This window comes from Colossoma macropomum, unplaced genomic scaffold (genome assembly GCF_904425465.1).
Source record: "Colossoma macropomum unplaced genomic scaffold, Colossoma_macropomum, whole genome shotgun sequence".
In the NCBI taxonomy this organism is placed as follows: Eukaryota; Metazoa; Chordata; class Actinopteri; order Characiformes; family Serrasalmidae; genus Colossoma; species Colossoma macropomum.
Window position 1 is genome coordinate 19,881,199 of NW_023494794.1, and position 25,138 is coordinate 19,906,336.

At 40.2% G+C, this 25,138-nt stretch overlaps 1 protein-coding gene across 1 annotated transcript in view; it reads right to left on the reverse strand.

Annotated features, from left to right (window-relative positions):
* Positions 1-6,860: 6,860 nt before the first annotated feature.
* LOC118814762 (E3 ubiquitin-protein ligase RNF43) overlaps positions 6,861-25,138 on the reverse strand; it is a 153,371-nt gene continuing 135,093 nt past the window's right edge. Inside the window, exons 3-9 of the mRNA XM_036580519.1 lie at positions 14,252-14,326; positions 12,295-12,429; positions 12,082-12,183; positions 10,966-11,130; positions 10,687-10,789; positions 8,371-9,924; positions 6,861-7,265 (exon numbers count right to left, since the gene is read on the reverse strand). Of these exons, the coding sequence (XP_036436412.1) occupies positions 7,240-7,265; positions 8,371-9,924; positions 10,687-10,789; positions 10,966-11,130; positions 12,082-12,183; positions 12,295-12,429; positions 14,252-14,326 (2,160 nt within the window). The 3' untranslated portion in view covers positions 6,861-7,239. The remainder of the gene's footprint in view (positions 7,266-8,370; positions 9,925-10,686; positions 10,790-10,965; positions 11,131-12,081; positions 12,184-12,294; positions 12,430-14,251; positions 14,327-25,138) is intronic.

Genomic DNA, 25,138 nt, shown 5'->3' on the forward strand with positions numbered 1-25,138 from the left:
GAATTGGGAATACAGCCCTGTGTGTTCGAACAGTGGAGCACGCCAGACACAAACCAGCTCCCGCTGTGAATAATCAGAAAATAAACTACTGAAATCTTCAAATTATCACACATTAAATGTTAAACCATAAGCTGAACAACGGTTAGTAAATGTTGAACAGTGCTAAGGAAGCTAAAGTAGAGTTTATGCTAGCCTGTGATGCTACCAAGGAGAGTGGAACAAGATTAGCGTAGCTAATGGCTCAACACACAAAAATGATTCCTTGCCTCAGATTTGAGTCTTTATCTTCAAAAATTGACAAAATACAGCTTTTGTGTTCAAACAGCTGAGCATGAGACGGAGCTCACCAGACACAGACGAGCTCCTGCTGTGAATAATCAGAAAATAAACTACTGAAATCCTCAAATTATCACATCAAATGTTAAACCATAAGCTGAACAACTATTAGTAAATGTTGAACAGTGCCAAAAAAGCTAAAGTAGAGCCGATTATGCTAGTGCTAAACCATAAGCTGAACAATAGCTAGTAAATCTGAATAGTGCAAAAAAAGCAGAGCCCTATTATTATGCTAGTTTTATGATAGTTATTATGCTAGTGCTAGCTAAGCAGGCTAATTACTTAGCTCAACACACCACAGAACAGCTTAGATTCTGTCTTTTTGTTACTCCAACACCCGTCGCTCAACTTCTCTCCCTCTGATTTGAGTCTTTATCCTTTAAAATCGCAGATATTAATATATATTGATATGTGTTGTGCTGTGTGAAACTGTTTTAGTCCACTCACTAAGCTTATGCTAGCCTGTGATGCTACCAAGGAGAGTGGAACAAGATTAGCGTAGCTAATGGCTTAACCCACAAAAATGACTCTTTGCCTCAGATTTGAGTCTTTATCTTCAAAGCTTGAGTCAGTGAAGCTTCAGTGAGCTAAAATTCAACCTGTTCTGTGAAGCTATTTTTTCACCTGCTTGCAATGCTAACCTTAGCCTGTTAACAAGTGGTTTATAAAGCAGTATGCTGCTACCTGCCACTATGCTAGTTCTATGCACCATATTTGACAGTTTATTAGATAGATGTGGAATATAAATTTGACACTGTCATAATTTTAAATATCACCAGCATTTACTTATTTTGCCTAAGTGTCAACTACATCTCAAACATTCAGTTATGTTATTAAGTTAGTTACATTAGAACTCTGTAAGTTGCCGGTCAACAAGTAATCCTCATATTAGTTCATTTTAGTGTTGGACCGTGATTGGTTTAAGCTCATTTGTGACAGACTGTGTACAAAATTCCTACGCATTTTTCCCATGAATTGTTTTTTTGGAAGTCCGTTTTCAAGCAAAAAAACTCTGTGCTTAACACACTTGAAACAAACACCAATCTATACAATCATAATAAGCCATCAAAGCAGAGTTAACCATTTAAAAACCATGTTTTTTCTTTAATGGTGAATCACCAGAACTTTATTCTTTTGCTTTTATTAATATAGACATATAGTGTTTGTTGAAGTTCAGAGATCATGCATTAGCATTATAGAAATGCTGAACGTTGTCCAGTTGGCACTGGTCCTTATTTACTTGGACAGGTCAGTTCAGGAGACATGCTGTTCTGCATAGTCAGATGTAAACAAAGGGGTCTGGCAAGGATTCCAGAGGCCTGGCAGCTGCTTTATCAAACAGGTAATGACTAATCCATTGGGCACAACAGCAATGTTAGTGTCATTAAAACACTTCTCACATTGCATTTTTAAAACTTCAGCAGAGTTACTGCACAATAAGTGCAAATATTGGATATTAAATAGATTCCAAATGTAAATAAAATGTCAAGTCAATTTATAATTCAAGTAAGAAGACAGTCAAAGTTGGAGATGTTAAGTATTACCCTTTCTCTGAGAACAGTTAGTGGTAAAGATGGCTAAAAAAAAGGTTGTTGTTTAGATTGGGTACTGTAACTGAAGCATGTTCCCATTTATTTTTCACCTTTTTAAGACCAACTGAGTGTGCAAGAACTCTTAATCCATGACTTCATGATTCCATTTCACTGGGAAATACATAGGAGGTAGCACAGAGGCCAAATTTCCTTAGTCATTATTCAACCTAAGAAGGATTACATAAATTAAATGAGACAAAATTGTGTTGACCATAAGACATCAGTCAATGGCTATAAAATAATAGCTATATGTCTAAAAATCCCATATCCACTGCACAATAATTAAGATGTTTTAAACAACCAGAGCTCTAGTGAACCCCCTTAAAGGATGTGCTAATTTTATATTACATAATATTATGTAAATATGAGATTTGCAGAAGCTGCTAGTCTCTTGTGGTCACTGTGTCTCCAAAACTGCAATTAGATGCCACTTTCATGCCACCAAACTATTTGGTAGGTGTGTAATGATAAAGCTTTTTGTTTCATATGACCACAAACATAAGTACATGGAGTTCAATAGACACTACAAGAACTTTGACTAGAATTGGGTTCTAGTGATTCTGATTCTGATTCTATGGTCAGATGAGACAAAAATAGAGCTTTTTGGTAACAAACACTTCGGCTGATTTGTATAAAAGAAGGATGGTCATACAGAAAAAAGGACCTAATCCCTAACGTTGAGGATCTGTGATGTTTTGGGCTTCTTTGCCTCCAATGTCCTGGGAACCTCAGAGAAACATGGCATCATAAACTCTGTGAAGTACAATGAAAATCTAGCTGCCTTATCAAAAAAGCTAACACTGAGCTGGATCTTCCAGCAGGACAATGATCCACAACATACATCAAAATCCACGCAAAAATGGTTCATAAACCACAGAACCAAGTTTTTGACACAGCCATCCAAACCCGCTGTTCTAAACCCCATTGAAAACCTGTGAGGTGAACTGAAGAGGAGAAAAATAAAAGAACCCAGCACCCTGGAGGATCTTGAGAGATTCTGTATTGAGGAGCGTTCTTAGATTCCTTGTTTTGTTTTCTTCAATCTCATCAAGCACTGTAGAAGACTCACTGCTGAAAGGGGTGTTGCACAAAGCACTAAATGCAGATGTTGCAATAAATGAGATGCGTTTTAGTCTTTAAAAAAAACGGTTTTTTTTTTGTTTCTTAGACTAAATTTGCTTCAATTAAAGGTTTGATCTCTTATATGTTCAAGGTCAGGTTACCAAGGGTGCTAATGAGGCTGAATGTACAACCCAATACAAAGTGCATCTGCAAAAGGACCGACAAACACAAGTCAATAACAGCAAATATTCAATCTTTTTATTTAAAAATAATTTATTTGTATATAATTGGAATGATGCCAGGCTGATACATCTATGATGGCAGTTGTAAGTTTCATAAAGATAAAATTCCAAAACAGGGAAAAAAATAACATTTTTTTCACTTTCTCAAACCTGGACAAAAAAAAATGGATAAATATATTAGTAAATAAATATATTAGTGACATTACCATATTGAAATGTTTTTTTATTATATATAAAAATGTCTATTATATATAAAATACAACACTTTATCTCATTAAAGTTTTTGTCTTTTTTTTTTTCTTTTTTACACAAAATATCGAAAATATACTGGCATATCCCTTCGGTCTCTGGAGGGACTTTGCTCTATTAAAAGGCAGTTTCAGCTCATTTGCCATCAAAAAAAGCAAATAAACAATGAAAAAAAAACGAAGGACCAAAAAAGGAAACAAAATCACCCTTAATATTCAGTGACATTTCGTAGATTTCCATGATGTTTTCTGGTACCGGTAGCTACATAATGCTTAGCTTGTTTTGCTTCGAGTTCCTCTCCTAAATCATTTTTGTAATTTTTCCAAAGCCAAAGTGCTGATTGAGTTATTTTAAGACAAAGCCTGCGATGAAATAGCATTATAGGCCGAGACATTGCATGAGATTAAAGGCAACAAAGAAGTGAAAAGCAAGTGTCCTGTAAGGCAAATTCACGATAATCCAAGTTAAGAGCACTTATTTATTGACCATATAACTGCAAATGACAAACTATTCTACGTTTGATCCACGTTAGATATCCATCACATGACTCAACCGTTTAATCATTTCGCTTTCCATTACTTTAAAAAGACTTTGGTTTAACAGAGTTACTCTTCTAGCACTGCCAGTTGAAATGTAGGATTAAAGTAATAGTGGTTTAGTCTGTAGGATTAGTTCAGTTTCAACATTCCACATTTTAGCCAAGCACAATATTTTGCAAGGATGAATAATAATACGGTAACATCTGCACTGAATTTCAGTTGGTTTTTGATAGAGCCACTTTTTGAATTTGTACAAAGGTGTCCAAAAATATGGCGGTGATTACAAAGCCAGCAAGACAAAAGGGGCAGCTGCAGTAGCATTAAGGCCAAAACATCTGTGCTTACAGTTTAAACGCTTTGGCTCTTTTACCACATGACTCTGTACTGAGAAGAGACACGCGAAAAAGCTTTCATGTGAAACCTCAGGCACTAGGGAAACTTTGAATCTGAAAATTAGAATCATTAGATATACTTCAACTTTTAAATGATGAGAAGAAATTTGCATAATCTTCAATAAACATTGTATATGAAAGCTACGAAAGTATAAATTTAGTGGCAATTTTCCATTGTTTCATTGTTGCTTTTTAGATTTGTTTAAGAACTGCTTTAGTAGTTTAAGACTAAAGACAACAGACAACGTCTACTGGTTATCTATCCATGTGAAAGTGGATAGCTATTGCAATACGCTATCAACATATTCCAAAATCTAAATAGAATTTATTGTAATTTTAATATATTACATTCTCTATGGGTAAAGCAGACCAAAATGACCAAAAATGGACTGATTTCATACTTCTTGGGCCATTGAGGCACTGATTTCAGTACTTCTTGGGTCATTCGGGCATTGATTTCAGGACTTCTTGGGTCATTCAATAATGCACTGATTTCAGTACTTCTTGGGTCATTCGGGCATTGATTTCAGGACTTCTTGGGTCATTCAATAATGCACTGATTTCAATACTTCTTGGACCATTCAAGAATGCACTTGTTTCAGTAATTCTCAGACAATTCAATATGCCAATATATGTTTTTTCTCTTTTTTAAGGTTCGGTGGACATGGCTTTTACCATAATTTCAAAATAAGCAACAAACAAAGGAAGAAGTAATGAAAACAAACATCAGGTAGTGAGAAATCTGGGCAAGAGGCACCTTTGGCAAGCTTGTATGCTGGCAACTGTTTCTGAAATGACCACGTCCTTATGGATACTTGAGAGCGTCACACGCGAGGTAAAGGTCAGAGGTGAAAGCAGGCACCAAGGGGCAGTGTAATCCTTCCTCAGCCCGAGCAACACAAGCACTGTACAGCCGATATGGAAAAAAATGACCAAAGCGGAAAGTAGCTTCTTTAATCCTTGCACCTCCGCTAACTGTGAATGCTAAAACATTTTCAGTCAGTTTGCTTAGTTTCGACACAAAACAACATCAACAAAATAACATGAAACAAATGACAGCTGCCTTTCTCGAATTAACGAACACAAGACCTTAAACCTTAATGACCTCTGGACAGTCAGCAAATCCTTTTTTTTTCGAGGACAGATTAACATAAAGCGCCCTGTCTCTCTTCTGGTTTACCAATAAATCAGAAGTATGCAGAGAAGGGCGCCAGGCAAGAATTTGTTTGGAAGTACCATCTCGCAAACAGGACTTTTCTGATTGGTTATCTGAGGTAGGCTGGAGAGAGAGAAAAAGAGAGCTATACAGAGAGGCAGGCACTGAACCCAGCGCATTACATCATCGATTAAGATGACTTCATGGCCGCTGCGACCATGCAGGTGCGCAGATAAGATCGCAAGAGTAACAGGGATGTGGATTTCCAAGCGCCTTCCATGACACAAGAGCTGCTGGTTCTAATTCGGCTTCAAGGTCCTAGCAGCCCACAGGATATGAAGTCATATGGTGGTACAGAGTGTTGGCTTAGCAGTAATGAACAAAGGTATTCTTTTTTTTTTTTTTCTTCTTCACTTTATCACCTACATCAAATACTGTCAAGACCAGAACAGAAAGCTACAGTGGGTTGTAAAGCACGAATCTCAATGCTGGTGACCTCCCTGAAAGGAGATTTGTAAAGATTGCTATCTCAGCAGGGTAATACTCAGCTAAGGATAAGTCAAAGAGTTTGTGGTGAGGCATTGAGGTAACTGAGGAATTCTTGGACTCGTTTCTTTGAATTAAGTTTCTGAATAGTTTCTATGAGGGAAAGAAAACATTAAAACACAAAACAAATCATGTTACCCTTTTGTGAATTTCCAACATCAACATATCTCACTTCACTGAATGACATGTTAAACCTGAAGTAGTACAGAAAAGAACCTGTCGACAAAAACCTGTAGTGGCAAGTATTCACTGGACCCAATGATCAAATGACACCCAGAACCTAGTACCTGGATAGTACCTTTAAAGGGAAGTTCCAGCAATGTTTCAACATTTCTGCATGATTAAATGGTTTGATGTGAAATGCGAGTCAGAATCCAATCACAGTGGTGATAGGAACCAGACGTCTGATGTGTTTAATGCCTCTAAAAGCTCCAGACAGAAAGCTTTCACAAGAAATGGTCTGCCTGATGCCTGAAACACTGCTTTGCGATAGTTTTAAGAAGGTTTTCGATTATGATGTACACTGTAAAACACATTCATAGTGGAGAGGTACATGCAAGGCTTTCTAAGGCAAAAAAGTCATCCAAAAAGCCCTTTTTTTTAGATTTACCACTATTTTAACATCATCATTACATATAAAAAAACCTAGTTGTTTTAGACAGTAATTAAAACATTAAGATGTTGCAACATGTAGTTCCTAACACCACCACTGTAAAGAAATTTACATTAATAAGTTTTACTGCAATAAATAAATTCACATCAAACCACTCTGAATGACTTTGTTTAGATCACAGTGATGTAATTAAGCAGAAATCTTGAAAAACTGATGGAATTCCCCTTTAACCAACAATTCTGACTGCCGGAAATGAGTTTGAGGTCAGAAACGCTGGACCAGACGGATTCCACCGATTCCTCAAATCCAACAACTGTCAGCCCTTTAGTTACAGACTTTAAAAGGACATTGAGAAAATGAAGGGAAATGAAGCTTGACTGGTGATGTGGAATTATTCAGAAGACTGTGAACAAGTGAGTGAAAAGAAGAAAGAAGGAGAGAGAGAGGCCGATAAGTTTTGTCCATTTCGGCTCTTGTGTAGCAGCGTGAGGTTTTGGGGATGGAGAGAGTTCTCAAACACCAGACTCTTCCTCTGATCCTGCAGAAAGAAACATACATGTCTTAGAAAAAGACTGAAATTTAAATTAAATGCAGTTAAATACACTGAAATTAAGTGGAAGTACAAGGTACATTAGGTTTGGTCGCAATGATGTGAGCTGACTAAAGCACAATGTGAACTGTGTCTCCATCCATTAGGTTGAGGCAAATATGTGTAAATAAATGGAGACCGAAAACATATTTAGTGAATCATGCTGTGGGTCTTAAGAAAACTCCAACTCTGTGGTCACCAACCCTCCTGAAGATCTACTTTCCTGCAGATTTCAGGTCCAACCTGGATTGCACATGCTGCTCCCCCTTACCTAAAACTCATGCATCTAAACCAGCCAATCTTGGCTTTCTGAAGAAGTTCATTAGCTGGAGCAGGTGTGGCAGACTCTGCAGGAAGGTAGATCTCCAGGACCAGGTTGGTGACCACTGCTCTAACATCTGACTATCCACCTTTAGAGGACAGCAGTGATGACTGCTTGTTTATTTGAGAGATTGGACTTCATAGAATTCTACCGATTTTTCAAAATTTCAGCACGATTAAGATGCAAACAAAGTCATTCTGAGTACTTTAATGTGAAACAAACCACTCTAGAGAAACTTTCTGCGTAAGAATTTTTTTTACAACAGTGGTGATAGGAACCAGACGTCCAAAACATTAATGGCGCAAAAAGCTACCTCACAGAAAGTTATTGCATGAAATGCCTAAATATAAGCTGCGTGAGACATTGTTTTATGATAATTCTTCGATTTACCCTTGGCCTAAAACATATTTTTTAAGTATATGCAGGGTGCAGCAGTACATGCAAGCTCACTGGCCTTTTTCGATACCAAATAAAAGGGCAGTTTTTCCATTACAGACATCATGACCCTGTCATGTTCCTATCACCACCACTGTAATGAAATGGGTAATTTTCTCTATAATGCATCATCTCACATCAAACCTCTCTGAATGACTTTGTTTTCATCTCATTGATTACACTGTACAGGAATTTTTAAAAATTGGCAAAATTCCCCTTGCAAAGCAGACAGTGAGTGTACATGCAACAAGCATATTGCGCCTGATTGCGAGCATGTTTGAATCCAGATGTACTCACCCTGATTATTGCGAACAGTTTGGCAGTAGAGACAGATGTCCGTGGGCAGCTCATGCCCGGGGCTGTGATGGGCCCTGCACAGGGGTCTGTCCAGAGGAGTGCTAGGGCCCAGCAACTGGGGCTCGGAGCGGGCCTGCTGCACTCGCTTCTGCCACACCCTTTGCGCCCCGCTGCAGCAGGGCCAATCACCCAGGCCACCTGAGTCCAGGATGAGAGGCACAGGCAGCAGCGCAGTGCCCATGTCCGGAGGTGGGGGGCAGCAGTAGCCCCCTGCGCCCTGTCCATAGTGGATATGAATGCTACAGTCGTCCTGAAGATCCACGCTCTGATGGAAGTGCACAGCAGGGAAGGGTCCCGCGGAAGCCTCCAGACTGCGGCTGATGGTCTTCCGGCGGTGTGGCCTTCCTGGGCCCTGGTGGCAGCAGGCTGGGGCAGGAGAGGGGAGGGCAGAGCTAGAGACAAGCACAGAGGGGCCTGAGGAGGAAGATCCTAAGTCCCGATCCTCCGTACCACCAGGGCTCAGCTTGTCTGCAGTGTCCAGTTTGGGGCAGTGGCAAGGGTAAGGACCCAAGTCCTGGCTGCCCGGTGAGTCCTTACTTGCGGGAGCACTACCTGAGCCACCTGCTGCCGCTCCTGCACTCCCCTGCTCCTCATCAGAGCCCCGGCCTGGCCCTTGTCCTGGCTCAGCCTCGTCGTAATAGTGGTGTCTGTGTCTGTGGTAGTGCACGTGGCTGAACACAGCCTTCTGCTGCGGTTCCTCAAGGCTGAACCCTCCTCCACTTCCCGTCTGGTTGACCCCGGAGTCCAGCGAGCGAGGCCTGGCAGCAGCTATCGGGCCATCCATGCTGTCCCGGCCATAGTAGATGAAGGGGTCGTACTCACTGCTGAGCGAGCTGCGGAAGGTGGAGCGACTGCCATAAACGCCCTGCAGGCTGACATCGGTGCAGTTGAGCACTGAGTCGCTGGAGGAGCCGTGGCACGGGCCCGAGCTGGAGTCACTGGCCGGCCCGTCAGGGAAGTAGCCGCTGCGTTCCGTGCGGTAGCTTGCACCCGAGCAGCTGCCGTTTTCCTGGCGACTCTGTGAGCCACCACCGCCGTGGCCACCATGGTGGTGGTGGTGGTGGTGGTTAGTGGGGTTATGCGGCCGGTTGCCAGGTGCACGGCTTGGGGAAGGGCAGTGGTGACAGGAGCGACGGGGGGCGGAGCAGTGGTGTCCAATGCCGCGGCAGCTGTGCGCTCCAGACGTCCTGTGTGGACGACCGCGGTGCCCGTCTGGAGCAAGGTGATAACTGCAGCTAGCGCCCAGAGGTCTGCTGGTCAGACAGCGCAGGCTGCGAGGGTGGAGGGGAGGAGAGCCGCTGTAGTGGCCCAGCTGGGGGTAGGGCCCTGATGGGCCACGTGGGTAGTGGGGCCGTAGGGAGAAGGGAATAGGGTGCTGGGGGTAAGAGTGGGGCGCTGGGTAGTGGTGCGGGTGGTGGTGCAGGAAGGCCTGGCTGTGCTCTGGAGGCGACTGCAGACGGCCTCGCTGAGGCTGACGAGTGGGCAGCTCTGTACCTGTTAGATCCAGAGAATGTCGTTAGGAAAAAGCAACAGAGTGATACAGAGATTCAGCTTCATGTGCAAGTTTGATCTGACAACATACAGCACTGTGCAAAAGTCAGAGACCACGATTCATTTCTTTAATTTCCAGTCAAAGTGGTCATTAAGTACACAGTAGTACGTTTCGCATTTTTCAGTGTCAGAAAAAAGGCAGAAAACATATTTAACGGAAAATGACACACAAGCACAGAACAACTAAATATATTATCACTTTTTTTCATATTTAATGTGTCCACACAGCTTCTTTTCTTTTTGTGAGACGTGCTTTCAGTTTCGAAAAGAAGTCTGTGGGGATGTTCTTCCACACCTTCAAAGCTTGAAATACTGTTTATCTTTTGGTGGTCTGCCAATTTTGGCTTGGATGTTAGGGGTCACATTTTCTGCATCTTTGCAGAAACTGTTTCTGGAACTCCAGTTTTTCTTGCTTTTGAATCTCCACAGAAAAATCTCCTGAAAAACAAATAACTTGTACTTAATAGCTGCTGTGACTGGAAATCAAATAAATGAAGGATGGACTTAAAGATCTACAGCTCCATTATCTAACACAGCGACAGCCATTCGAAGTTTACAAACCTGATGTTGTTTTCAGGTTTTTCGATGATAAATGTAAATGAAACCAACTACTTTAAGTTGGTTATGCTGAAGTTTTATGAATCAGTGAAGTTGTGTATAGGCTCAAGCTGGACGCATTCACTTGTCCATGTGTTTGCTGTTTACCCATAATGTTGTGCATGCAGAGCGGGCAGGTCCGATGCTGGAGCAGCCAGGGGTCCACACACTCTTTGTGGAACTCATGCGCGCATGAGATGATCCTCAGGTCCTTCGCCGAAATGCAAAAGAAGCATTACTAAACCAGTCCATGACTTCAAATGAGTAAAATAATTAATTAATAATTAAGTGTAATTATGCTAACAAATTTTCATTCACTATTAGTACGTCTGAGGGAAGTACTCTTTAAACCTTCTGCTGTCGGGACATTGATCCAGCAACCCTTACCTGTCCATCCAGGAACTCCTCGAGGCAGATGGCACAGACGGGGGTAGAGTTGGAGCTACTGTTGGAGCCCCGACCCCCGCGGGAGCGCTGAGAGCAGCCCTGAGAGCTGTACGTCCGTGTCTCCAGCCTGCTGATGGCCCGCATGGTCTGCTGATGCACTGAGTCCTGGAAAAGAGGACACAACGATTTCCAGAGACACAGTGATAAAGCCTTTAACTGTGGTGCCCTACTAGCTTCAAAGTGTCTTTCCCCTTTTTCTTTTTGAGTTTTGTACCAGAGCAATTAGGCTAATGTAGCTAACAAATAATGGAAGCTTATAGGCTATCAATTAGCATTGTGCAAACTGCATGGCTAAATCATTCCACACTTGTTACAATCTGTGTCGCACTGTTCAGGTCTCTCTAACAGATCTCCTTATGTGCTTTCTGACACTTAATATTGACCATAAACTTAATTAATCTAGACTACCATCTTAATAAAGACCATAATCTTCATTAATCTAGACTAGCACCTTAATATAGATCATAAACTTCATTTATCTAGACTACCAGCTTAATACTGACCATAAACTTCATTAATCTAGACTACCATCTTAATACAGATCATAAACTTCATTAATCTAGACCACCATCTTAATATCGATCATAAACTTCAGTAATCTAGACTAGCATCTTAATATCGATCTTAAATTTCATTAATCTGGACTAACATCTTAATATTGATCATGAACTTCATTAATCTAGACTAGCATCTTAAAATTGATGACAAACTTCATAAATCTAGGCTAGCAACTTAATATTGACCATAAACTACATTAATCTAGACTAGCAGCTTAATATCAAACATAAACTTCATTAATCTAGACTAGCATCTTAATATTGACCACAAACTTTTATAATCTAGGCTAGCATCTTAATATTGACCCTAAACTTCATTAATCTAGATTAGCATCTTAAAATCGACCGTAAACTTAGTTAATCTAAACTAGCAGGTTAATATCAAACATAAACTTCAGTAATCTAGACTAGCAGCTTAACATTAACTATAAATGAGGCACAGATCACAAATCAGTGCATGAGGTTATGAAAAAGGGAAAGCTATAGTGTGGTTTCTTACCCAGGTTCTGTTGGACCTGCAGCGAGAGCGAAAGGCGAAGAACATGATGATGAACAGCACGGCCACCACAACGGTCAGCATGATCCCCACATCATAGTGAGGCTAGAGAAAGAGAAATGTCAAAGCAATGCAGGCAAACAGGAAATTATTACTTTATTGATTTTAACATGAGCATGCGCCTGTGTAAATATATGTTCGTTTATGTGTGCTCACCCATTTTGGCGTCTCCACCATGATCTCAATCTTCACCACGGCCTCCTCGTTCTTGTTGACCAGTCCCATCAGCTCCTCGGCATCTGCCGCCTTAACCAGCACCACCGGTCGTGGGAGGGAGCCCGAATCACGCAGCTGTGTGTACACGAAAAAGGGAGATTTTGTCAAAACTTCACGTGACAGGAAATTTCAGTCATTACTGAATTCTTTCTTCTGGGATTTACTTTGTCTAGTCAACCTACTCGACTCTCAGACCTTATTAATTATGTTCACATGCACATTAATAGTTCAATATGACTGCTAGCCTGAGGCATTATCATGTGAACAGCACGTTTTGGTTATCATGGTCTGATTAAAAGAATGGCTCTACAAAAAAAAATCTAATTTACACATTTTTCTGCTTAGCTCAGATGTAGCTGAGACATATTTGGTGTCCAAACTTTGTTTCTTTAGTTTAGCACTAGAGCTACGATGCTAACGTTGCTAACAAAGACTAGAAGCCAATAGTCACCCAAATCTTTTCCACAAATACATCCCCTAATGTTCTCTCAAATCACATCCAGGTCTTCATTAAGGTCATGCCGGCCTTCTGATGTGGTTTAGGACACAGTATGACTTACTGTGAACGTTAAAAACTAACAAAACTTCACTGTGTAGCTGAACTTTGTGGTCAGCCAACAAGTTTCTAGACGACTTCCGCCTCCCCCGCCGAATCTGGCCGTTTTGCATGCATGTATGTCACGTAGATACAAGATTACATTTGCTTTTTCTACTGTTTGTACATATTCTATTATAAACATATATCTTCAAAACTCTAATTTAACAGGTATTTATAAATATAAACAACAGAAATCACAGATGTTATCTAGCTTTCATATGTTTATGTGACTATGTGCACATTGGCTTCTGCAGGAGAGTCAGAATTTGGCATACTGTTATATAAAGGGGCTGCCCTCTGCCCCACTGTGAACACGTAGCTGAGCACAATGTTCATGTGTAGCTGCCCTCAGTGTTCAGCTACACTGTGAACGTTCGCTCGTGTTTAGAAAGCCTTACTGTGCTCTAAACCACCTCACCAAGCCTTAATGAAGAACTAGATGCGATATGAGCAGGTTGAGAAAGGTTTTGAGGATATATTTATGGAAAACATTTCGGTGACTGTTGACTTCTAGAGTTAGCAATGTTGGCATCGCAGCACCATTTTACAACTAAAGCAGCTAAAATCTGGACACCAAACTTGTCTTGGCTTGACTACATCTAGGGTTAGTGGAAAATGTGTAGCTTAGATTTTACGCTGAACCATTCATTTAAGGTCTGAACCTGAATAAACCACATGGTCCAGGTTTATATTGGCTGGACTATTAAAGATAGATTTGGACATGTAAATGCTTAAAACACATTTCTGTTGTTCCACACGTGTTGAAACTCCAAAACAAATCTGAGTGAGAACAGTTAGGATGGGACGTCCCACATAGTGAAATCTCATTTAAAAAAATAGAATTATATATTTAAATTGGAAAAAGATTTTTTTAAGCAGCAGGAAGCTCATAGATTGATCAAGTTTGGTGCATGAAGGCAGTGTTTCAAGTTGTCAAGTCAAACTATGATGGTGTGCATGCAGATGGGACCAGAAATAAAGTACGCTTTTAAAGAACTACTGTAAAATGTCTTAGTCTGAGAAGAATGAGAAATCCGAAAGAAACCAGAGTAAGAGTTTACATGCACTGAGAAATCTGATTACTGAGCTAAAATCCAGCTCTCGTCTCGATTCTTTACTGGATTTCTAGATCAGAGTATGGTGTTTACCTGACCATTTGAATAATCGGATAACTGCAGAAATCTGATTATGATATGATGCATGTAAATACACGTAGTGATTTTGACCGTGCATCAATAATGTGCATGTTTCTTTTTCACTTGTCACAAGTCGAACAGAAGCGCAATCAGGCTTACTCACCTCATGAGCAGCGCCGGCATCATCGCTGATATCAAAAATGACAGCCTGAGCCCCCCTCTGCAGAGCCAGCCGAGCCTAAGAGAGAGAGCAAAAGAGTGTATGAAACTTTCTCTTACAAACAAATCAATTTTTTCTACAATTGCTAAGAAACATTTTTCAGTGCCAAGTTCACTTTTGCATATCTCTTAACACGCCTCTCTGCACAAACGCTGCACAGGTGCTCATTTTATACCCAAAATGCACTACAGTGATGAGGTGTAATAACACACCACAAACAATTTGTTAAGACTTTGTTATGCATCATGAAGTAATCATCTAAATTCACATCTAGTTTATAACTGGCAACATCTAGTGACTTCTGAAGTTTATTACTATGTATTAGAGCTACTAAGGGTTTAATCAACTCATACTTCAAGATGTGTTCTATATTCTAAAAACAGGCTCAAAAGTGCTCAACAGGCTTTCAGATCAACTAGACTCTCATATTCTAAAATAAAAATCATTTCATAGCTTTCAGGTAGCTATATATGTAAGAGTTTTCAAAGTTTTTTGAACAGGTATTTAATTTCTGATGCAAACTGACACTGAAAACTTGTTTAGTGAGCTGTAAACGCTGATTAGCTTTAGGGTCGGTTGCTCGGACAAAGATTAAACCCAGTCCAGGACTACACAGCATTCTGAACAGGGATTCTCTATTGAAAGGGAAACATATTCCAGAACTACACTTAATCCCTGACTGGGAAATCGACCCATAAAGTAATAAATTCCAGAAGGTTCTTGATGCTATCAAGACCTTGTAGGAAGCAAATGTTGCCAATTATGCACTGGATTACTTTATGCTCAATAACTTGCATACCAAGGTCTTAAGAAACTGTTTATTGTTGGTTACAACAACAAAATGCAATTATTAGTGATTTTTTCATAACAGATCTCCAGTTATGCACTAAAACAGGCAATAATGAATAAAGCTTAATGCAAAGTGAATAAACTATTCAGAAGTGTCTAATCTGGGGTTGATTCAACAAAGAGGAAGACCTGAATAAGCCCCCAGTATGTGTTCCTTAAAGGGCAATTTCACTCCATTCCATTACAAAATGTTTGCATAACTAAATGGTTGAGATGTAAACAAAGTCATTCAGGGTGTTTTAAAGTGATGTCCTTCATTATAGAGAATCTTACAGACTCAGATGTCTTTACAGTGGTGGCGACAGGAACCAGGGCTTGCAATGTCTACCCTTTAAGCCCTTCAGACGTCTGGTTCCTATCCCCACCACTGTGAACAACTCTGACTCTGTAAGGTTCTCTAGAATGAAACATTTCACACCAAACTGCTCTGAATGACTGCATACATATGAACCGTGAAAATGGGTGGAATTCCCCTTTAAATAAAGTGTGACTGAGTTTTATTTGTGCTCTTTCGAAAAGAGTGTTGCCTGTAATGCTAAAACGTGCCACTAGATGGCAGAGCAAGTGCAAAACATTGGAGAGCTTCTAGGCTAAAGTGCAGTCATTATACAGTCTGACCTCCCACCACCACAAGTGACCTTATGTGTGCGGAAAAGTGTGTGGGAATGTATGTGCTGACACACAGCCATACTGTGCTGGACCCCATTCGCTGGACACCCAGCAAACAGACGGAAAGAGAGAAGTAGCACATGCTTGGCCACTTCCAGGTGGATACAGACGCGCACACACAAAAGATCTGGGTGAAAAGCTCACTCAGCAAAAGCATTAATCACCAGTTAATGAGTATGCCGCCTTGAGGGCCTTGGCCTATCTGAGCCTTTAACACTTCAAACAGCTGAGAAAGAGAGTTAATCCATGACTAACAAGCACATACTCACTCACTTCCTCCCACTGTATACACTAACTGTCAACGCCCCCACTTCCCCATCCATTCTAGACTAATGTAAAGGGCCTTCTGTTCACAGAGAAAGGGTCTGATTCATAGCTCTGAGCAGACAATGTACAGGACAGCACTCCACTTATGTGTATTAGTGGCGTTTCATTAGAATGTGTTGGGGTAAAGTGGGTTAGAGAAAGTCACATTTGGGTCATTGCTTAAAAAGAGTACTATTTTTACCTCTCTCTATACACTGTAAGTAGGTCTGAAGGGTTTTTGAGGTTTGAAAAATACTGTAGCATGTTCAACGTTTCTGAAATGTTAGTTTAAGTCATTGGTTCTTCAGCATTTATTCACGGGTTATTCTGATAAGGACTCTTACTGTGAAGGCGGGGATAGTTTTCCCCCAGGGGGATACGTCTGTAAAGCAAGAAGAACTGAGAGTCAGCCATGAGCTGAGAGAATAAGACATAGCTTAGGCTTAGCGCGAGCTGTTAGAGAAAACTCTGCTTATGTCCGGCGTGGCTGTGGCCAACAACAGCTGGAGAATAAAGCACCACTACTTGTGCGAAAGCTGTGCCTCTTTCAATAGCAGTCAACACAACAACATTCATTTAAGTTAAATATAATCAGTTAAGTTGCCTGTTAGCACATGATGTAACTTTTTAGGTTGAAACTTTTTAAGAGCATAGACAGTCAATGAAGATCGCTTTAAAAAATTACAAAATAAAAGTACTAAATGGGAATTCCACTGAGGAATAGGAACTAGGGGTTGCAATGTCTACAACATAAATGTAGCCATTTTATTTACTATCTAAAACAACCAGTGGAACCACACATCTCAGTTTTTATACGTAATGTTGATGACAGTAAAATACTAGTAAATCTGGAAAAAAAAAGGTTTTCTTAGAACGTCCTGCCTGTACCTCTCCACCATGAATATACATATAAAATCTCAAATTACTATTACTATTGCAATGAATGCCTTGGGTCTCAATATATCATAACAATCACTGTGAACATATAAGGTCTGAGTACTTAATTGTTTTTTTTAATAGTTCTTTTTTTACTGTGGGACTAATTCGGTAGAACATTCCATATATACATATAGAAAAGAATGGCAATGAAAGATAGAAAAAAAAAGGATAAAAATGCTGCAAATATGTAAATTACACCTCATGGGTGACATTATAGTGAGAACGATGCAGTGTATCAAAAAGTATGACCTGCTAATTTGGTCATCTAGTGGGGGAATGTTTTGTGTGCAACTGCTCTGAGCAACACTGTCAAGATGCACAGAAATGTCTTTTTGGCACCGGCCTTGCGGAATGACCCGTTCAGTTTATCCATTAGCATTTTCGACTGGCCTTTTTGTAGCCATTAGCACATCTTACAGTTGGTATTTTTCCAGGTGGTTTTTATTTTTGGCCCTTTTTGTTATTCACATGAAAGCTGAATTTGGTGCACACTAACAAAACACATCCACAAAGACAGAATATATTTACTGTCCTCTCATTATGGGAACATTTCGTCCCCACAAAACGAGCAAACTGGAGCGCGCACACACGGAAAGGGCAAGTTTGGAGAATCCCGACCACAGCAGCGTCTGACATCCTACTGGCGCAACCGCGGAAACCATTTCCAGATCAATTCAAATAATAATCCACGCCACTGCCTTCATGTGGCCATAGCACTATTAATCTAGACATGGGTCTGACTCCAAGCAAAATAAACGTGACGGCTTCATCTTCACCACAGAAACCGCTCTAACGGTTCAGGATTTGTTTCAGCACGCCTCTATTAGTATAAATATCACAGTAGCATTGCACAATATTGACAATATAGCATTAAAGATGATGAAACGCAGCAGAGTGTGGGATGACTGTGTGACTGCAAGCTTTCTTCAACATCAATTACTACATACAGCAGGCTGGGCATGTGAACAGCATTCGATTGGTCTTTTAACAGGATGGTTTGATTTGCTGTGGCAGTAAAGGAGCCTGGTGAAGACACGACCTGAATGGGGCATTTTCACTTCACATTCAGCTCCGTGGACTCAGTGTGGCATTAAAACAGCCAAGAAACATGGCAACTATCCACAACTACAGACAGCAGTCAGGCTTCAGACAGACAAAAGCATGGCTGCTGCTACTGCTTTCAGCTCTGCAACCTAAATATTTGTCTATTTCATAGATAATAGAATGTCATACAGTGGCAGAATCTACATAAGCCATATTCCTAAAAAGGAATTCCACTGATTTTCCAAAATCTCTGCGCAACGAAATGGTTAAGACACAAAGTCGTTCATAGCGGTTTGATTTGAAATGCACCTTTGTACCAATTCAGTTCACAGTGGTGGTGATAGGAACCAGATGTCTGAAGAGTTTAATGCCTCTACAAAAATTAATTATATTAAATGTTTTTTTTGATGGTGGAGAGGTATAAGGCAAAATAGTCAACAAAAATGTATTTTTATTTTATTTTATAAAAAATATTTTATTTTATTGACATTAGCCACTGTTTTACCCAAACTGTTCCCAAATTAGTCATGTCCAGTTCCATTTGCTTGCTAGGTCTCATGATCCTACCAGGCTTCGAGGGTGAAGTCTAACACATGCTTCCTCCAGGACACGTCAATATAAGCGCCATATAAGCGCCAGTGCATCTTTTCGAACCTGCCACTAACATCATTGCACAGCTCACCACGCTTGGAGGAGAGCACTAACCACCATTTCTGTAACATCAGCTAATAGATGCCAGTATCAGCTAGCAGTGATCTGAATGATGGATGGAAGGGTGCATTCTATTGTAGAGGGACATGTAGGGTGTTGTAAGGCAAAAGAGTCCCCAAAGAAAACTCATCAGCATTACTTCGAAAAAGTTAGAAGACACTTACAGGTTGTTTTGGATAGTAAATAAAATGGCTGTATCTGAACTGTAGATGCTGCGACCTCTGGTTCCTATCAGGGTTATTTATAGTTTTTTTTCATTTTCATTATGTTTTATGTTCTGTAAAGTAGTTTTAGTTTTGTTTTTATTTAGTTTCAGTTTTAGCTTAAGTTTTTAATGTTACGGCGAACGCTGTGATAGTGGGTATTTGATAAGACTACAGTAAAATTAAAACAGTGAACTGAGCTCAACTCAGCTCCAGTTTTCCCTAAAGATGGCTAAACAAAGAAAAGTTCCACTTCTAAACTTTCACTCATGCACTAAAAAAAAAAAGTTCGTTCAGCAGTGGACTTTCCGTGTTATTGAAAACGGTCGTTTCTATTTTTTTAACAGTGATTTGTGCCGGGGAGCCGCTGGAACAGGAGAAGAGGCTGGAGAGGCAGCTTCTGCCTACACGTCCCCTCCGGCCTTCTGTAACACCCAGCACCTGGCTCAAACGGTGGCAACACACACACACGCCCACACCTAACACTCTCCTCAAACCGCCGCGAGTGCCCCAAGGGCGCCGACGATCACAGATCACAGCAGAACAGTAGCACGCACAAACACTCTGTTGATTTACAAGCAGAAACACTTTCACACATAAGTCTGTCTGAATGACACTACAGGCTGCTCAAGATTAACCCCTACAAGTCCAGAGTCTCCACTGTCGTTCTGCTACACTTGATTTCTATTTGGTAGTTATGCAATTTCAGAATAAATTACTCAGTTACATGAGTAATTACAACAATAATCCATTTATGTTCTGCATCAGTGGCTTCAAAACCCGTTTTCTATTTGTTTAAATGTCAAGAAATTTCATCTTAAGAGGGGCACGGTGAGTAATGTTTGTTCATTTGAGCTTGAACTGGTTCTGTCGTCAGTTGAGAGCGAATAAGTATTGACCAGAGAACTTGTAGTGAGGAGAATTACCACTTTTCAGGGTGTCTCGAACACTAGAGGCCGCTCCTGAGCGAGTCCAAAATGAGTGGGTTAATATGGAGCATTTGAGTTAAATCATAGTTTATAAATCCTTAAAATTATAATCCTTTAAGATAAAAGAATACATTTATTTCCCGAACACAGAGCAGCATAAAAGAAGAAGATAGCAAATTAGCAGAACTGGTCACTTTAAGCTTGTGTTTTAATAGCTGTATATAATTTAAAAAGAGAAGGTAACTAATTCCTCAACTGCAATTATTTATATGGTAGTTAAATAAATAAAAAATGCACAAGTCTATGTAAAAGTGATTGTGACATTTAAGGCATCGATGCAGAATCTATTCAAGAGAGGATTGTGATGCGTTTACGAGTCGGCAATTTTCCCATCTCTAGTTTACAGCAGTGCGGGCAGTGGCTGCTGGGCCAGACAGCAGTCTGAGAGTGGTCTTGTCTGGGTGGGACGCTGTGTTAAAGGGGTAATAACAGGTTGCAGGCCTGCAGGGACACTAGGCCCCTCCAGAAGCCGGAAACAATCCTACAAGCCTGTCATTTCCCTGTTAGAGACTGCAACACACACAAACACACACACACACAGCAGAAACACACTCATGTACTATTCACATCCACACAAAATGAGTATTAATGCACCACAGCCATCTCTACAAAACACAGAGAACCTTTCTCACACACACATGCCAAATGAACACAGCTCTCTCTTCCAAAGAACCCACAATCCCAGCACACACACACACACGCACAATACATACATGTTTTCAACACACTGTATAAAATAAAACGGTGCTTTAACCATGTTAATTACCAGGCTGCCTTAAAGCTACAGTATGTAAATTTTGGGGATTTGGAGACCTCTCTGGTGGTAATGTGTAACTGCACGCAACATGCATAAGAACATTTTGTAACGACGGTTGTGAGTGATGTGAGTGAATTATCCACTATCATCATATTTTTATCAGTATAATATTAATTTTGCATTTGAGACATGAACATTGATCTGGACCTACTGTTTGAGCTTGTGCTCTGTCAACTTATTATTTATTTATGTAACTCATGTTCAATTAATTGTTAAGGTATGTTAAGGGAGCCCAGTAACTAACTTTTTTACAGTGTATATTAGCAGCAGGTGCTGCAGCAGAGCTGATGATTTCATATGGTGTTTCTAAGTGTGTGAGAGTGTGTAAGGTTACTGAGGAGGACTTGGTGTGTATGTGAACAGCAGAATGGTTTCTAGCACTTCTTTACCAGCTACTTTAGCACATTGTAGTGCAGACTGAAAGAACAGGCTTGTCAAGGTGGCCAAACTTGTTAAGTGAATAAGTGCATCTAGACTTAGGAGTCATTCACACGTTTTGTGAAAGAACAAAGTAATTGCTGAGTGCTTGAGTGTTTTTTTTTTAGTGCAAGCTTGTACGTGTGCGTGTTTTACACATATTATGTATAATACATACACATACACACACACACACACACACATATATATATATATATATATATATATATATATATATATATATATATATATATATATATATATATAAATAAATTATTTATTTTAAGAAATTTTTTTTTTCTTTGAAAAATGTCTGGTTCCATTGACTTACATTAAAAGTAAAGTATATTTTTTCCTTCTCCTGAAAGATTACCATTTTGGTGATACAATGTTTTGTTCTGACAACAGCGATATACATATACATATACATAGACATATTTAAGATCTTGCACTATTTCTGCATCAACATTCAAATTGATGCTAATGTGTGAAACTGACCATGTTGAGGCCTTTGTACACAAAGGTCAGGCACATACTGTCATTAAAGCAAAAGAAGGACAATTCAAATGCTAAGAAATTCTGCAATTCGTGTTAAAATTTCAAACCTTCTTCAACTTTCCATTCAAATTGTTATGTTGATAATAGAATTTGCAATGACAATATTTCTTTTTAACTTAGAAAGAGAAGAGAAGCATCTTTACTAGTGGTCGTGTGGACCCCCCCACACATGTATATCTAGAGATTTAACTTCCAGTCCAAATGGCTTTCAGGAGATTAAAATAAGTAGAAAAAACAGTCTCCACAACTGGATTTCAAAAAATGATTATAAGATATAGAAAAAATGAGACTCCTAACAACCACGTAAGACCTGGTAGACCACCAACACTGTCCCCCTCAGATAAACCGTAAAGCTTTCATCTTTGAGAGAGAGGAGAAAATCGAGCTCCACTCTTGATTCAGATCTGAAAAATCTACAGGTGTTTCAACACTATGAGTCTGAAAGGATGTGTAGCGTCAAAGGATGTGTAGAATCAAACAAAGAAGCTGCTGATGGACTGACCACCCCAGAGTCCAGACTTCAACACCACTGAATGTGTTTAGGATTACTTGAATCACGAAAAACAGAAAATGCAACCAACTTCTAAGACTGAACTTTGGAGGTATGGAAAAATATCCCTGCAGATTTCTTTGAAAAACTAAAAGTGAGTCTCCTGAAAAGAATGGAAGCTGAGAGAGGCAAAGAGTGGACACAATAAATACTGAAATAGTTGTTGATATATTTCGTATGGTAATACACAGATTACAGACTACAAACTACAATATAAACATATATAGTTAGTGGACATGTCAATATGGACAAAGGTATTTGTACCTAATAAAGTGTACAAGGTATAAAAACAAACGTGTGTGTGTGTGTGTGTGTGTGTGTGTGTGTGTGTGCACTTCCAGCCTGCTAGAAGCTGATTGGAAGCCTGCAGCAGGAAGGGGTGTGGCTACAGAGGGCAGAGATTAAAGGCAGTGTTTGATGTGGGGGAGGAGAAGGGGGTGCAGGTGTGTCAGGGCAGGTAGATGCCATACACATACACACACACACACACACACAAAGGATCTGATTTAATGTGTGTGTGTGTGTGTGTGTGTGAGAGAGAGAAAGTTTAAAAAGGACACACACTCCTAAAGGGCCATAATTTTGCCTCCTCCACACCTAAACCTTTGTAATTATCCAATTCTCTGTCCACTCCTTTCTTTTTTCTTTTCTTTACTTCTCTCTCTCACTCTACACCTGTTTGTGCTCACTCTCTCTCTCTGTCTCTCTCTCTCTCTCTCTCTCGCTCTCTCTCCCTCTCTCTCTCTCCACTCTGACACAGATTTGAAATGCAAAGTGCAGAGTGACAGAAAAAGGCCACAGTCATCTGATAGGCTATCGGCGCTTAAACAGACATCAAAGTGTTGCCGTTGGCGACAGGGCCGATAAAGGCAGCGGGCGCTGAGATCAGGGCCAGACCTCCCTTCCCTCTCATTCACACACTCACACAAGCACAACACACACACACACACACACAGAGTACACACTCACTTCTGTAAAACATGTGACCTCTCCAACTGAAAACACTCACACATGCACTCATAAACCTGCGCACAAACACAAGTGCACTATGCTGAAGAAGCTGAACTCACCTCTATCGGTCAGTTACACTCAAATTCAAAACGTCGCAAAATTCGTCGCACAGATTTAATTTTCTCAGAGTATCTGTCTAACTGAAAGTTCTGATTTCCTCAAGTGTTGCACGGTACAAACAAAACAAAAATGACTTTTATTCTGACTTTTAAGGAAGAGTGGGAAGCATTTTGCATCATCAAGTGATCTTAATGGTGCAAAGCTAAGGTCACTGAGTCTTCCTCTACGGAGCCCTGCTGGTGACATCCAGCATAAATTAAAATAATGCATGGCAAAATGACAAATTAGTAAGGCGTGGGAACGAGATGCACATTTTAATGCACACTTACTGCCTATTTTATATTTTATGTTTTTTTTGTTTAATATGTTAAATGCAGCAAATAAATAGGAAGTGTGCATTGAAATTTGCAGAACACATAGAAAATCAACAAAACGTCATTTGGGTGGGAGTGTTCAAACTTTAACAAACAACTGTATCAGCAGATGAAGTGCATAACTATATTAAGATTTCACCTCAGTATTTTAGCAATACAAATTGCCTTAAAATATTGTTTTGAAGAGTTTTGCTATACTACTCACATGTAATTACAGAATTAAAGTTAATTACATAGTAAGTTACGCAATGAATTGCATTTCTCTCCACAAAGCAAGACTGTAAACAAAATTACACCCTTCCATCAAATCCACATGACAACAAGATATCTCTTCTACATAAACACATGAATCGGGTATCGATTAACCAATCAGAATCTGCACATTCAACATAATTCCTCTGCTTGTTTCAATGAGCTTTGAGTGAGAAATAATTCATATTATAATTTTCGATGCTTTTGTCGTTGCTGGCGATAAACGTGACTCCTAAGGGTTAAATGAGTTCGTTGATTATAAGAAGGTCTGTTTTAGAGTCTTTCCACTGCTGGCTGCACCGCAAACTGCCTACAGTTCACCTTCAGTTTTCCGAGCTGTAACAGCAGACCTGTGTGCTTTGTTGACACGATGGCCAGTCTGCAGCAAAACTGGAATCATAACAAGCCCGTCGGCCAAACAGCAAAGCCGCAGGGGCGTCTGGCTTTGTTTTTGTTTTCTCTCGCTTTCTCACTCATCACCTCATCCTCTACGCAGACGGAAAGACGTCTGGTTAGGAGCAACCGCATCTTCAGTGCTCCTTCTGCTCTCAGAGAATCCCTCGTTTGGTGTTGTTGGATATCACTGGATATCACGATGATAAAAGTAGCAATAAATTCTGAATTCGAATATACATTTTTAGTTGGAATTAGTCTAATTTTAGTTTGATTTTAAGTCAGTCCAGCACTAGCTAAAAAGGAATTCCACCATTTTGTTACATTTTTATGGATACAAGGAAAATGTGCCTTTATGCTGTCTATCTATGCCAGTCTGGGAGCAGCACAGCATCAGCAGCAGAGCAGCACCACCTTGAGCAGTGGAGGGTTAAGTGCCTTGCCCGAGAGCACCGCCAGAAATACCCAGTCAGTGCTGGGATTTGAACCCACAACCTTCCGGTTACTGGTTCACCTCTCCTACCACAAGGCCTCTGGCTACATTTCTGTATAATTAGAGATGTAAATAAAGTCATTCAGAGTGGCTTGATGTAAAAAGCTCTGTTGTAGAGAAAGTCAGTATTGTTCACAATGGTGGTGATAGGAACCAGACGTCCACTTCTAAAAGCTCCCACTCAGAAAGTTTTTA